The 14,286-nt window shown below is 38.0% G+C and overlaps 1 protein-coding gene across 1 annotated transcript in view; it reads right to left on the bottom strand.

Annotated features, from left to right (window-relative positions):
* Nucleotides 1-14,034, bottom strand: part of WDR49 (WD repeat domain 49) — a 134,477-nt gene extending 120,443 nt beyond the window's left edge. Inside the window, exon 1 of the mRNA XM_021702634.1 lies at nt 13,873-14,034. Coding sequence (XP_021558309.1) covers nt 13,873-14,034 — 162 coding nt within the window. The remainder of the gene's footprint in view (nt 1-13,872) is intronic.
* Between the last annotated feature and the right edge of the window lie 252 nt (nt 14,035-14,286).

Genomic DNA, 14,286 nt, shown 5'->3' with positions numbered 1-14,286 from the left:
GATCGTGTGGTTGTGCACTTGGAGCTCTAAGCCTCAGCCTCAGTTATTATGCCTCTAAATAGGGATAATGACAACTACCCGTTAGGGCTGTTATCAGGATTAGCTGATAATTTATGTGAACCACACGGGATAATTTAAGGTGAATATAACACATTTATACACAGTAAATGTTAATTCCCTGCTAACTAGTTTAAAGAATAGAAGGACTCTCTATACAATGTCATCATGTTAGCAATGACTCTTCTCTAAGGATTTAGCTAAATTCATTTGTTGATATGAGTGTGTGTGTGTGTAAGGATTTGGAAGTGTACATAGTTACTAATTTTAGTAACTTGATCCTATCTATCAGGGGTGGCTAGTTGCTAACTAGACGCTTATAAGAGACTTCTCAGTGGGTCCAAAGAATATGTGAAGGAGACCCTACTGACAGGATTACCTGAAGCTCTCGGTTTCTCTGACCACTGTCTTCATGGCAGCAGATGCTGGTTTTGAGCTTCAGATGAACTAGCAACTGTGCGCACGGTTTCAGCGGCTCTTCCTCAGATATAAAATGGTTCTAAGTGAGCTCAGCAAAAGTAAAGTTTACCTACGTGTTTCCAGAGACCAAGACCCTTTCATACAGACGAGACCAACATTTTGTCATTGTGAGCCACTTCTGCTACTTTATGAATTTTAGGTGAGCCAGAGGTTTCTAGCCTGGACTTCTTGGCAGAGGGTAATTCCACAGGAAGAAAGATAAAACAGTCCCTCAATCTAAAAATGAGCTTGCATATACCATGATTTAGTTGAGATAAACTCTCAATCTGTATTAGATTCAGCACTGAGTGGCAAAATAACTCATCTTTGAGCCATCTTTGGAAAAAAAATACATATATATATGTATACATATATATCTAAATTAATGCCAATTTAGTTAACATCTGGGTATTATGCCTGACTTCACTACATAATATTTGTGTGATCCTAAGTCAGTCATAACAATTCTCAGGGTTTATATTAGGGTCCAAATCTGCATATAAGGCCATCTTTACATTAAATAATTTTATTCCAACTTTAAGTTACTATTGTTGAAGTCACATCCACAGCAAGCTAGATTCACAAGCATATATTTAGTATAGCTAGGGAAATATTAAGAATTTAGGAAATTTGATTTCATTATAAAACATAAGCATAAAATAATTAATTCTCAGTCCCTTCAACTGAAAACTTAATTTGACTTTAATAAGAAGTATGGCTTCAATATAACGTTCTTCCCATAGACAATTTGTTCCAATTTGAATGTAGACTTTCCAAACAAAAACTCCTAACAGTGTTTGAAAGTATACCCTTCACTTCTATTAGTCAAGATTCTCTGGTATTTTGGAGGTAAAAATTTGTACCCCAGCATCTCTTAGAATTTCTCTTATGATAAAAGTGAACAGAGCTTTATCTAATAGAAAACATATTCTCATTCAGCCCTTCTAAGATAATGTTTCTACATTTATTTTGCTATATCTATTTAACTATTGAGCAATACAAATAACCCAGTATTGCTTCCAAGTGTTCCTACAAAAAAGCTAATACACTCGGAAAGTCTGGTTGATTATCTCAGTGGTCGTAACTTTAGACATTTAGAAAATCTTCCTGTCTTCCTGAAAGACTTTCAAAGAATATTCTAAAAATCCTTTCCTTTTGCCTAGAAAGCATTTTCTGCAGATATAGTCAGTTCTCATGAGCTTTTTTTTTTTTTTTTTTTTAAAGCATGGACTCTGTACAACTCCCTTCAGCCTTTGAGATTTGTAAGATTTGGATTTCACTGTACCTTCTGTGAAAACTAAGCACTAAACCTAAGTACAAACCTCCAAAAATATACCCTTTGTAAGAAAGTTGACAGCCTTTTTTAAAATTGAGATCATGTACTTTCAATTAGCAATGTGTTGTGTGCCCACACATTTTTTAAATTATTTAGTTTTTTGCACAGAATAATTCATAGAAATTTATTATAGAAAATACAAAATATAAATAAGCCAAAATTTAAAATCCTCCATAATGCCATCAACATGTCAGATTTTTTTTTTTTCTGGGCAGAAAGAGAAATACTTGTGTATTATTTTTCAAATGGTGTCATGATATACATATCTTTGTATGCTGCATTTTCCACTTTACATCAAACTGTGAAGGTGTGCCTTGTACAATATATACTGGTCTTTACCATCATTTTTAATGGCTGTACAATATTCTGTGGAGAAGACATATAATTTATGGCCCCCATTATTGAAAATTTCAATTGTTCCCAATGCTTTGCTGTTTTATATAAACACCCCTGCCTACAACAAACATCCCAATACATACATCTTTGCTCCCTTGTCCAATTATTTCCTGAGGGAAATTCCCTAGAAACAGAATTGCTGAGTCAGAATTTAACCATTCTTAAAGTTTTTGATATATCTTACCAACTTCCTCCAAAAGGTTGAACAAATTTACATTTCCATCAGCAAAGTCTGAGATTGCCTATACCCAAAACCCTCACTGAGCTCACTCCTCTTAAGACTCACCAATTGCTTGCTAAAAAATAGTTCTAGTAAGCCTAAACATTTACATACTTGCTGGCAAAACAAAGCAATACATTCTCAAAGTGGACACTTAATTTTTTTTAATTCTGCTAACTTTTAGGAATGCTGTTTATGTTTGTTTTTTCCTTAATTTTTTCCTAAAATTAATGAAATGAGGAAAGAAAGTTTTTCTCCTTTTTTTCCCTACTCTGTAAATAAGGACTCGCCGAAGATAAGACTACAAGTCCCGGTTAAAAACTATGGAGAGACAACAATCCAATATACTCAGAAATCTAGGGATTTTCTTCCATACCAAAGCAAGCAGTGGGTTAACATGTGACTGACCCAGAGTTCACTGCCCTCATTCACTAGTGAGGATGTGCTTCCAGATCCTGAAAATTAGTGACAAATTGTGAGTTGTAAGCCACTCGGAGGGATACTTTCACCCATCCATGGATCCATTCATCCATCCTTCCACTGATCTATTCATTAATAAGTATATATTGAGCTTATACACCACACAGGGTAGAATGGGGTAGGTTTATTTATTCATTCACTCAACAAATATTTATTAAGTGACAGCTCCATGCCGAACACTATTTTAAGCACTCAGCATCAAGGTCTGTGCTCTTCAAATACACTTCAGTAGAAAGCCTCGGTGTGCTGGTCACAGTGAATGACACATGGTTTCAGGTTACCAAAAGTAATAGGAACACAAGAATCACACTAATTATTCTCTTCCCTAATTTCAAACTGAATTTAGAATATACCCATGTCAAAAACATTCCATAAACAGAAATCTTTCTTGGACCAGAAAGCTTTCCTTAGTTTGAAAGCTTTTTATTTTTTTTCTTTCATATCATTAGAATTCTGCGATGCTTTTTTTTTTTTTCTCTACATGAAAAATAGTTTCTAATAGAGTTTCAGAATCTTGTTTTCCTCAGGACCTGCTAGTTTTATCAAGCATTTCACCCAAAATAATATTTCTTCTGTCAAATATTTGGCATGATTTTTGGGTAATGTTCCATGACAGCTGAATGAGTATACACTGTCAAAATGCATCCTTTCCCCCTATCTCTATAATTAAATTTAAAATTAACATGCTGCTTTCTCATGCTTCGTTCTGTTACACTTGCCTCAATTTCCCTTGGTTCTGCAGCCTATTGGTTATGAATATGTATTAGCATTTGCTGTCAAACCCTGTGAACATCTTCTGGAGCAGAAGATTAGATATGTTATTTTAAAACAGATGCATCAGTTTAAATCATCCCCTGCAATGTTCACCTACCAGTGAACTTTCATGAGAGACTGAACAACAGAACAGGAGACACTAGTCTGCCAGCCAGGGTTCATATAGCCTTTTTTTTTTTCTTGCTTCAATGAATTTTAGACAGTATTAATTTCATTTACAGTATAATAGCAACGATTCAAGAGCTCACCAGTCTGAACAGAGTTAAAATTCCATGACTAACAAAGACACACTGCCCAACCAAACTTTGCTCTTCATATCCTCTTTCTAGAAAACTAATCTCCCTTGGGGCACTTGGGTGGCTCAGGTGGTTGAGCATCTACCTTTAGCTCAGGTCATGATCCCAGGGTCCTCAGATGGAGCCCCATGTCAGGCTCCCTCTCCCTTTGCCCCTCCCCCTGCTCATTCTCTCTCTCTTTCTCCCTCACCCTCTCTCAAATAAATAAATAAAATCTTAAAAAAAAAAAAAAGAAAGAAAGAAAAGAAAACTATCTCCCCACCCACATTTACCTGCCAGAGGGATGCCCTTCCCTCAGATGGCAGCTTGGATGTTACTTCGTCCAGGAAGCCTTCCAGGAGGCCCCTCCCCAATGCAAGCAATGTGTTCTCCCAACACTGTTCTTTTCCTCAGGGCACAGGGCAGTTAACAGAGTAACTGCGAGTTCACTTATTGGCATACCCTTTTGTGAGGGAAGGTCCGAGTCTAAGTGGTTTTCAACTCCCACAGGATAGACATCACTAAGTGCCTGTTGCTAGAATGAGGAAATGAATGAATATATTTTTAATATGCTCTTCCATGTTGCAGAAGAGATGCTCGTCTGTTTTACTAATAACTTCAAGTTTGAGAAGGAGGCCAGAGTAATGAACGATGGTCAAGTTATAGAATAATACTGTATAAAATGTGGGAAAATCGGAAGAATTCTAAGTTTAGGGTTGTTCATGATGAGAAAAGGGACAAAAATGGATATCAGACCACTCTGAGCAATGTTCTGACTCTGCCCAAAAACTCAAATGGAACTGGACAAATCCCTTCATTTAGATTTTTGTATCCTTGCCTGCAAAATGAAGGCAGGAAATTATGTCTCTATAGTCTCTCTCTTAACACTAAAACTCAGTGAAAGGAAGTTGATGGAGAAGCACTACTTAGTAGACAATCAAAGTATTTATAAAAAGCATTGCTTTTAAATTCAGCATTGTTAAACACACATTTAGAGCAGTAACACAGAATTTGTACGTTATTAAGATATACTGACATTTTAATGACATTTATCTTTGCACTGAATTATGGTATAGATAAGGTGCCCACAAAGCCATTTCTTCTGCCTTACCCAGCTACAAGCACAGTTCTATTTTTCCGTAATTGAGACCTCGATACACACAAATACACACATTTTTCATTTTAGAATATGATTATACACTGTTCTTCAATTTTCTTTTTTTTCACTGAACAGTAAATCTTGACAATTTTATATGCCTGTCTTATTCCTTTTAATAGCTTAGTAGGCACACACCATAATTTATTTACCCATTCATTTATTGACAAATATTTGGGCTGTTTTAAATAGTCCATTTTACTGACAATATTACAATGAATATTCTTATACATATATTTTTTTCTGCACATGTCATTATTTAGGATAGCATATCAAATTGGAATTGCTCCTTCAAAAAGGACATATTTGATACATTTTACATTTGATACATTCTGGAAAATGGCCTACCAAAAAAAGCTTTGACAACTCACAGTCTTAATAATAGTACCCATATCCCGGATTCTTTGCCAACAATATAGATTAGTAAACTTTTTAATCTTTGCCAAGCTGATGAATGAAAGATGAGGTCTTCTTTTTTTTTTTATTAGAGTTTCAAATCAAATTCCTAATAAGTTTGAGGATCTTTTCACACGATCAGTGACCACTTGTGTAGCGTTCTTCCTTGAATACATAAAATATGATAAAGTATGTAAACATAGTCTATGTAGAATAGAACTCGATGAGATATGTATATGTGCATTTATGGGTAGAAATGAATAAAAAATACACTGGAAAGATGCAACATGAGAGCAGTTACCTGGACCAGAGCAGTGCAACATGAAAGCAGTTACCAGAACAATGGTAAAGGGGACTTTGATGTGTGACTTGACTTTTTACAATGAGAATAGTGTATTCCTTCTAACTTTGCTTTAATAACAAAGGGACTGTTAAATAAATAGGAATCATAAAGGTGAGTGAAATTGTATTTCACTGGCTATAATCTCTTTTTCTCTCCCTTCTGTTTTAAGAAATAACCCTACTTCTTTATGTATTGTATCCACTCCAGGTGTTTCTCTACCACCTTGAAAAATTTCCCTCAGCTCGGTCTTAGACACTCTGCTCTCTCCTCCAGACAGTTCAGCAGCACCTATGGTCTCTGCCCTCCAGGATCTATGGATCTCAACTGACTTCTATCTGCCTGCCTGACCCTTCTACTTGGCTTTGAACAAATAACAGTCTTGTACTTAGTCAGGACATCTGCAATGAGAGGAACAAAAAGAACATGCAAGAAGCTACGGTAAGAGTGAACAGAAACCTGGTAAGGTGTTAATCTAGCCTGGGTGGTGAGAGAAGACTTTCTTGAGAGAATGGTATTGAAATATGAAGTAGGAGTTTGCTGGAAAATTGTGGGGGAGGGGGCAGGAATATTCCATGCTGAGCCCAGCACTCGATAAGTCCTAAAACAGAAATACTGCTAAATCCTTCAAATAACTAAAATAGGATTGTCATGACTTAAATAATTTGGGTAAAGTTCCACTGCTGGATAATCTTGTGACTGATTGGTTGGAACCATAAATCCAGACTAAACACCTGTGGGGAGGCGGAACCAGATTGGATGAAGAGGTAAGAATTCCATTGGAAAGGAATAGATGTTACGTATTCTTTACAGTACTAGGGAAGAATGTAGAAAAATAAGTTTCAAATGAGAGTGAAGGAAAATATTTTCTGGTATCTCTAGGGCCAAGAATCGATTTGGTCTCTAAAGTCTGGCATGTGTGCAGAGTGACCCCTAGACCATATAAATGTGGTCAGAAATGATGAAATGGAACAAGTTAGTAGGATACCATGAAAAAGGTACAAACAAAACAGCATTGTCCAATAGGACTTTCTGCAGTGACGAAAATGTTCTATAATCTTAACGATCCAATATGATAACTACTAACCACATGTGGTTACTGAGTACTTTAAATGTGGCCGATGCCTGTGAGCAACTGGATCTTTTCTTTTATTAAATTCCTATTTTATTTCACTTTAAATAACCACAAGTGGTGGGGTGCCTGGATGTCTCATTTGGTGAAGTGTCCGACTTGATTTCGGCTCAGGTCATGATCTCAGGGTCGTGAGACTGAGTCCCGCGTTAGCTTCCACACTCAGTGCAGAATCTGCTTGAGATTTTTCCCCGTCTTCTCCTCCCCCTGCTCTCTCTCTCAAATAAATAAATAATTTTTTAAAAAGTTAAATAAATAAATAACCACCTATGGCTCACGGTCACCATATTAGACAATGCAGGTCTGGTCTCAGAAGTGTTGAGAGAATTAGGAAAGAAGGTGTGCACACATGGAAGGTGAAGGAGTAGAGGAAAAGGGTGTCCTTGGTAGTCCTCAGGAGAGAATGTTGGTGTCCAGAGAGTCAAGATTTAATAAAGGTCATATCCATGAAATGGTGGGAAGACATGATGAGGGAGGAAAAGACCCTGAGGGACTTTGTGGAGGTGTGAAGCCAGAGCCTTGGGGTAAAGTTGGAAATCACACAGGGACAATCCAGAGGCTTCTTATTTCTAGCAATGGAGCTGGTGGGATCTTGTGTCATCATTGAGTGTGCTATACTTGGTAACAAATGACAAATGTGCCATCAAAATGGTACAAATCACAGTTCTTTAGTTGTCTGTTTTCTTCATGTTTCTTTTTTTTAATTCTCAGGAAATTTGAAAAAGTAGGCCATGCCCTTCTACAGGTCTAGCAAAGCTGATGCACTACAAATGAATAGCAACAGACATTCTGCTGTCTTTCCCTCACCTTTATAACAAGTTTTTGGTTGCTTTCTCTGCTCTAGTCCCAGCCAAAGCTCAAGGTTAAGATATTTGTTCACCTAAAGCACTCTTCATCACCCTCTCTGATCCAGATCAATTTTTAGAAGCACCTGCCCCAAAAAGCACACAGAGAAATTGGAAAGGGCATGAAGCTGTTAGAACTTGTCACAAAATTCAGCACAAAGTCAACAGCGTTCAAGAAGAGCAATTTTTCATGTGTGTTGACACATAACTTCCCTCGCCTGTGTTTTGGTGATGACATTGCTTGCTAACCTCAACCATGAATGCTAGCAAGTCAGACAAAACCTCCAAAGAATCTCTGTCATTTCCAATTGTGCCAGCAGCAGTGGTATTGGATTTGCTTCATGCCATCACCTTAATGCTAGGGGAAGGGAGGGGGGTACCCACGGGGCTTTGCTGATTGCTGCTGCCATCAAAAGTGGGTTTTTTGATTCCACTAAGAGAGTTGGGATGAGACGTGCTGTGGCCTGCTGCCTTTGTTTAGCAGGCCATGAATTGACTGAGGCTGCTGAATGCACAAGGTACTATATAATAGTTATAGATTAAGCTTTACCTGTTTACTTTCTCATAAGCCTCCACTGAGATGCCTTTAGAATGGAAAAGATAATCAAAAAAAAAAAAAACCAATAGATTATTCTTATCTTTTTTTTTTCTTCCACCTTTTCTCTGCATTGATTTTATTATAGGAGCTGTTGATTATTTGCTGATTGCACATTAATTCCAAGTTACCAGGGCAGAGCGCCTGTGTGCTATCAACTTAACATGCTTGCTTCGTTAATGAAGTCCTTATCCTATTGGATCCCTGTTCCTTGAAGCAACATCTCAAAGAGAGGTTGCCTTGTGGCCAGTGGCAGCCCTGACATACAATGCGCTGGAAAGTTGACAATCTGTCCCTGGGCCCTCGCTCGCCCCACGGGGTAATTCAATTAAGTATTTTTGAGTTTTGTTCTCCTTGTGTGTAAATGGAAAATAAAAATGTCTACCCCACCTACATTCCAGGCTGGTGAGAGGATCAAATAACCTAATACCTACAGAAGTGCTTTGTAAAATCTTACCATACTTAAAAGATAATAAATTTTTATTCATCATTTTTACCTCCACTGATTTCTAGAAAGGGTTTTAGTTCAGCTACAGCAAAGGTACAGAGGCAGCTGAACCACTAAAGCAAAGATAAAAGAACAGGAGTCATATAATGAAAATAGCAGATAATTGTTCCAGAAAAATCTACGTTAAGAATAGTGGTATCAATTGAACACTAAATTTAAACCTCCTGGCAGTTAAGGCAAAACATCGTTAGGCACATGACTCGCCTTCATCTATGAAATGAAGCATGTTGGTTTATTAGGCGAGACAGAACTTTTTTCTGTTTTCTGGGCAGATGAGACTGTTTTCTGGGCACACACCTGTGTACACTTTCAGCTGCCCTTGCAGTCGGAATGTGAGTCCAGCTCACGAAAACCTTCCCTACGTGCTCCTTCATACTCTCCCTCCTGCTACTAGCTTGATGCATGGCAATCACGGAAGGTGGGAGAGGGAAGGAGCCTGGGCACCTGAATCCTTACTTGGAGCTGCCGACCAATTAGAAATATCTACTTTCTACTTTATATGAGCAAGAAATAAACCTCTATTATGCATGAGCTATTATATTTTTTTACACAGTTTGCACACCCTATAAAAATAAAGATTTTCTAACTTGGGACTTTACTGGATAACAATGTATAGAGTTTTTACTATCCGTTTTACCTTAAAAAAAATGTTTAAATGATCTTCATGGACTATCTCATATTTTATCAGAAGCAAGCAAAATCTAATGGTTCTGAAAAAGGGGAATAAAACAAAGATGGGGGATATTATTTGCATTGGGATGGTAATGCCTGGAATAGAAAAGAAAGAAGCAAGAGACGAGAATACTTCTGGAACACGAGACATGTCCAGGAAGGCCTGTCTGTTTGGGGACCTTACTAGTGAAGATACAGTGAGCATTGAGAAGGCTGAGAGAAGACTGGAGCCTTAATGAACTGGGGGAGGCAGTTTAGAAAGAAGGACAAACAAGGGAAAGGTAGGAAAGAACTTAACCCAACTTTCTGTATTCCCTTAAAGTCTAGGCTGCCTGGCAGGGTCTCAGAACCCTCAGCTTTGTCCTGTGGGAGCAAGGAAGAGTCATTCATTGGCTCTGCTGTAGAATCTGTCTATAGGCAGATTCTTGGGAATTTTATAAAGACAATCAAGCATGAGGATATCATAAATTCTGTGGGTTTAATCATTTTATTACATCTCGAGCACAATTTTCAGAACTACGGAATTGCCTCCTGAACTTCTCCAGGCTTTTCAGACTAAGTTAGCATAAGTGCACTGTGTAGATTCTATTTGCTCCCAAGATAGGTTTGTTCTGAGAACCTCCCTGAACTTCACTGGGGACTGCCTCCTGGGATTTTTGCTCTGCCTTTCTCAATGTTTTGGCCCTTCCTACTTTGAGCATAAATAGCTCTCCTTTTGCATATGGTTTAAATTTCATTTCCAGCTATTCAAGCTAAAGATTTAGTAGGGCTTGGGCAAATGGCAGCATGGAGTAGACAGGGTAGGACCAGCCCCTGGTTCTGGGCCCAACCTTGGCCAGAACAGACATTTCAGGAGATGATATACAGACACAGTTGCTGTTGGAAGTAGGTCAGGATGTAACCCAGTGAGTCCAGCAGTGTAGGCATCTACAGTCCCAGGCCAAACAGGCAGCAAGGCATCAGGAACCAAAGAACAGAGTCCTGGCATGCAGAGGTCAACAATGGAGAATTCAAGGAAAGAAATGCTCAGAAACCTACATAGCCAGACTCTCAGAAGAAACTCAATACATAACAGGTTCCAGGGGGGCTTTTCCAAAACTCAATTTCCCTTGGGCCAGAATTTCCACCTTAGGCATTCCTATAACATCATCAAACCACAGCCATCTTTCTTTACATAGTAGCTAGCTTTTGAAGTATCTAAGAAAACGTAAAATATGGTTGACATCAAAATAATATGAATGTCCAGAGACCATGTCATTTCTCTAAGCATTGCAAGTGCAACAGGAAAGTTTGAGTAACAACCATTTTACAATTCTATGAATAATACAAATTTCATTGCCTTCAAGTTGATATATGGCTTTTTGGACACCGTCACTTGAAAGAAAATGAAATCCACAAGTTACTTTTCTAGTACGTCTATCTAGGTAATTTCTTTGTTCCAAAGATAAGGATTAATTTAAAACAAAATAAAGTAAGATGTAAAAAAGTAAAAAATAAAAAAATAAAGATGAGGATAAAGACATCAATTAAAAGCTTTTGAGTGCTAATAAAATAAAAAGTAGGAGATGGAAAAATGAATCCTTTGTACTCTTCTAAGTGAATTTGTCTTTGCAACTCATCGTTTCCACTTCCTAGCACACCTAAAAGGAATGCAGAAGCACAGTTGTGTTACTCAAAGTTTAACTTCCTTTAGGAAATGTATGAGTTAGAATCAAGAGAATGTTAGTGGCCATGTGGTGCAACCGCTACTCACTGAATATATAATACCTGTGTTAACTGAGTACTTACTCTGTGCCAAGCATTCTTCCAAGGATTTTCCAGATACGATCTTACTGAATCTTCACCACAACCTTATTATCCCCACATTAGAAATAAAGGAAACTGAGGTCCAAACGGCTTGAGTGATTTGCACATAGACACATTGTAAGAGGCAAAACTGGGATTTAAATCCAAGAAATCATATTCCTAGAGCTCAAACTGTAAGTGATTCCAAGTCATTTATACCGTCCTATGATAAATGTAAGCACTCCTTCCTTTATTCCTAAATGCTACTACTAAGATTTATATGGTATGTGTATTTCCTTTGGAAACATGTGAAACATTCAGTACACAATTCAAAGACCCAACTTCCCTTTTTTCAATTAAGGATAAGGACTTTATCTATATCTGACAACTTTTCAGCCCCAAATAAGCAATCTGGGTACCCAAAGCAAGATAAGAGATAAAGGGACCTAGTGCCAGAATCTTGGCATTGCCAAGAGCATGTCTTTAGTGACTGGAGTACAAACCACTGACTTTAAGGTCCCGTGTTGCTGGACAGCAGCTGACGGCGATTTTTCCTTTTACAGCAATCTACACCTGTGGACTGTGGGCCTAACACTCATGACAGATGGACTGAATGCCACTGAAACCGCCTTGTGTATCATTGTCCTCTAGGTCTCCACTCTGGGCTTGGAAATCATATTGTCTCAAGGGCCTAACTCTTAGTCCTGGTGGCACATTTGCCATTAGATTATTCCATTCTGTGTCTATTGAGTCTGTTAAACATGGACAGACTTCTTTTTCTCTGGAAAGTACGTCTGCAAAGCTCAATTCCTTTTTTAAAAACTGTCATTAGATTTTCTAGGTCCATGTAAGCTCTGAATTGCAATCTATTCACCCTCGTAATACCTGCTTTTCCAACTGGTAATTTCAAAATAAGTGATCCAGTCTTCGAAACATTTAAAGTAAAACAAAACAAAACCAAAAAACCAACAGCTCGAGATTGATTATCCCGTTTCATTGGGTTCACTCTAGGCTGATCAGTGGTTTGAAGAGAACACCCACCCCCACCTTCTGCAGCAGTTTCACTCTCTAACATACTGACTTTATAATGTCGACTCTCTTAACCAGCCCTAGAATTCAGATTCTTTGTGTTCTTAGCAGAACAAACCACCACATTTCTGTTCATTCCAGAGTCAAAGCTGTCATAGTCTGCTGTTACGTTTCTCTGAATGTCCTCAAGCTGTCAAAATGTTTGCTGTGTCTATCAAAATATGCCAAATTCATTTGGGGCATTGGACATGAGCAACACTGAAATTTTGCAGACAAATGGGGTTGGATGAATAGCAGATATATGACAATTAAAATGAGAAAAGTGTAGGGCAGAGGATGTCTTTGCTACTAAATATGATAGATTATAAAGAAATGATTGATATAAGTAGGATGTTAATTTATCATTGCAGGTAGAATCGAACTTGTTATGCAAAACAGGACATGGCAGACTTTTTCAGTAGTTAGCAACATTTTGGGGGAGAGATAAAAATTAAAATTTATGCCAATTACAGACCAATATAATTGTCCCATTTCATCATGCTTTATTAATTTCAAGGTGGTATTCCAAAATATTGTATGTCTGTTTCAAATTAATGTGGATACTCCCAAGTATCCTCGGAGGATCTTCTGAAAGCCTGAGAACATATTTTAGCAAACATAATGAAGTAGAAAGGATGGAGGCTCATGTCCACCTAAATTCCACAGCATGAAGGAGCACTTCTTCCTATTCACATGAGAAATTAAAAATCATTTTGATGTATGCTGTTTACTATGCATAGCTGCCGAATTCAAATTAATTAAGATAGAAGGAAGTTATTTATTTATAGTTAAAATTCCTAAGGCCTGTTTTATATAGAGAATTAAAAGGATAACTTTAAGTTTCATTTTGATGAGCATTGCCCCAATATTTACGCAAAAAAGTGGGAGACTGGTCTCTCGCATGGGATCTTGGGACAATAAATTGCCAAAATTAGCTTTGAAAAGGAGTTGAGTCACTTGGAGTGAAGCAGGGGAGAATGTTTGCCAACTGCCTATTTGCATTTCCAGAGTTCTCCTTGAATGTTCCATGCAAGGACAGTTGTACTGGGAGTCACCTTAGAGGTCTGGTGTTCCCCACTCACAACTACAACTTCCAGGTTTCCAAAACTGTGATGATCACTAAGAAAAATTTTGCCAGAGAATTAATCCTTCCTTGATGACAATGATATTCAACAGTAGCAATCGCAAACTAAATAATACTATTTGGCCCAAAGAACTGAGGGATAAAGTTACTCTGGTGTTAAATTCAAGCCTGACTGATTCTTTTCAATTCCCTGTTTTAACCATTGAATATATCAACAATTTTAAGAGAAAAACCTGTTTCACCCCAGTCTTCATGAACAATTCAAATTCTCCAGTGAAGAAGATTAAGGCTTACCTCAAAGGCACTCTGTATTTTGCAAAAGTCGCCCACACTGAGCTGGTTTTCAAGCAGGGCTGGGCAGGGGCCTTCATCTGTGGTGGCACCTCCTGCCCTCCCAGGGCTCTTTGACCCAGGCTGTGGCCCCTTGTTCAACTCAAGCGCCTTCTGGTAACTCATAATGGCTTCACCCCTTTTCAGCTGCCTTCAACTACTTTGACACTTTTTTTCCCCTTCAACAGGTGCCTTTGAAAAGAAACCCAATTTAGCAGAATTCCAAAATGAAAGCACATTTCAAGGCAAACAGTGAGAAGGCAAAATGTTCAAGGCCAAGAGGTAAGGAATAAAAGCCCTCAACCCCCACCCTTCTTTAATTCCACAGTTTACTTCCAAAATCTGTCGAATCCTTTTAAAACCCCCCTCCTTATATTC

This window comes from Neomonachus schauinslandi, chromosome 1, assembly GCF_002201575.2.
Source record: "Neomonachus schauinslandi chromosome 1, ASM220157v2, whole genome shotgun sequence".
In the NCBI taxonomy this organism is placed as follows: domain Eukaryota; kingdom Metazoa; phylum Chordata; class Mammalia; order Carnivora; family Phocidae; genus Neomonachus; species Neomonachus schauinslandi.
This window is presented reverse-complemented; position numbering and strand designations above follow the sequence as displayed.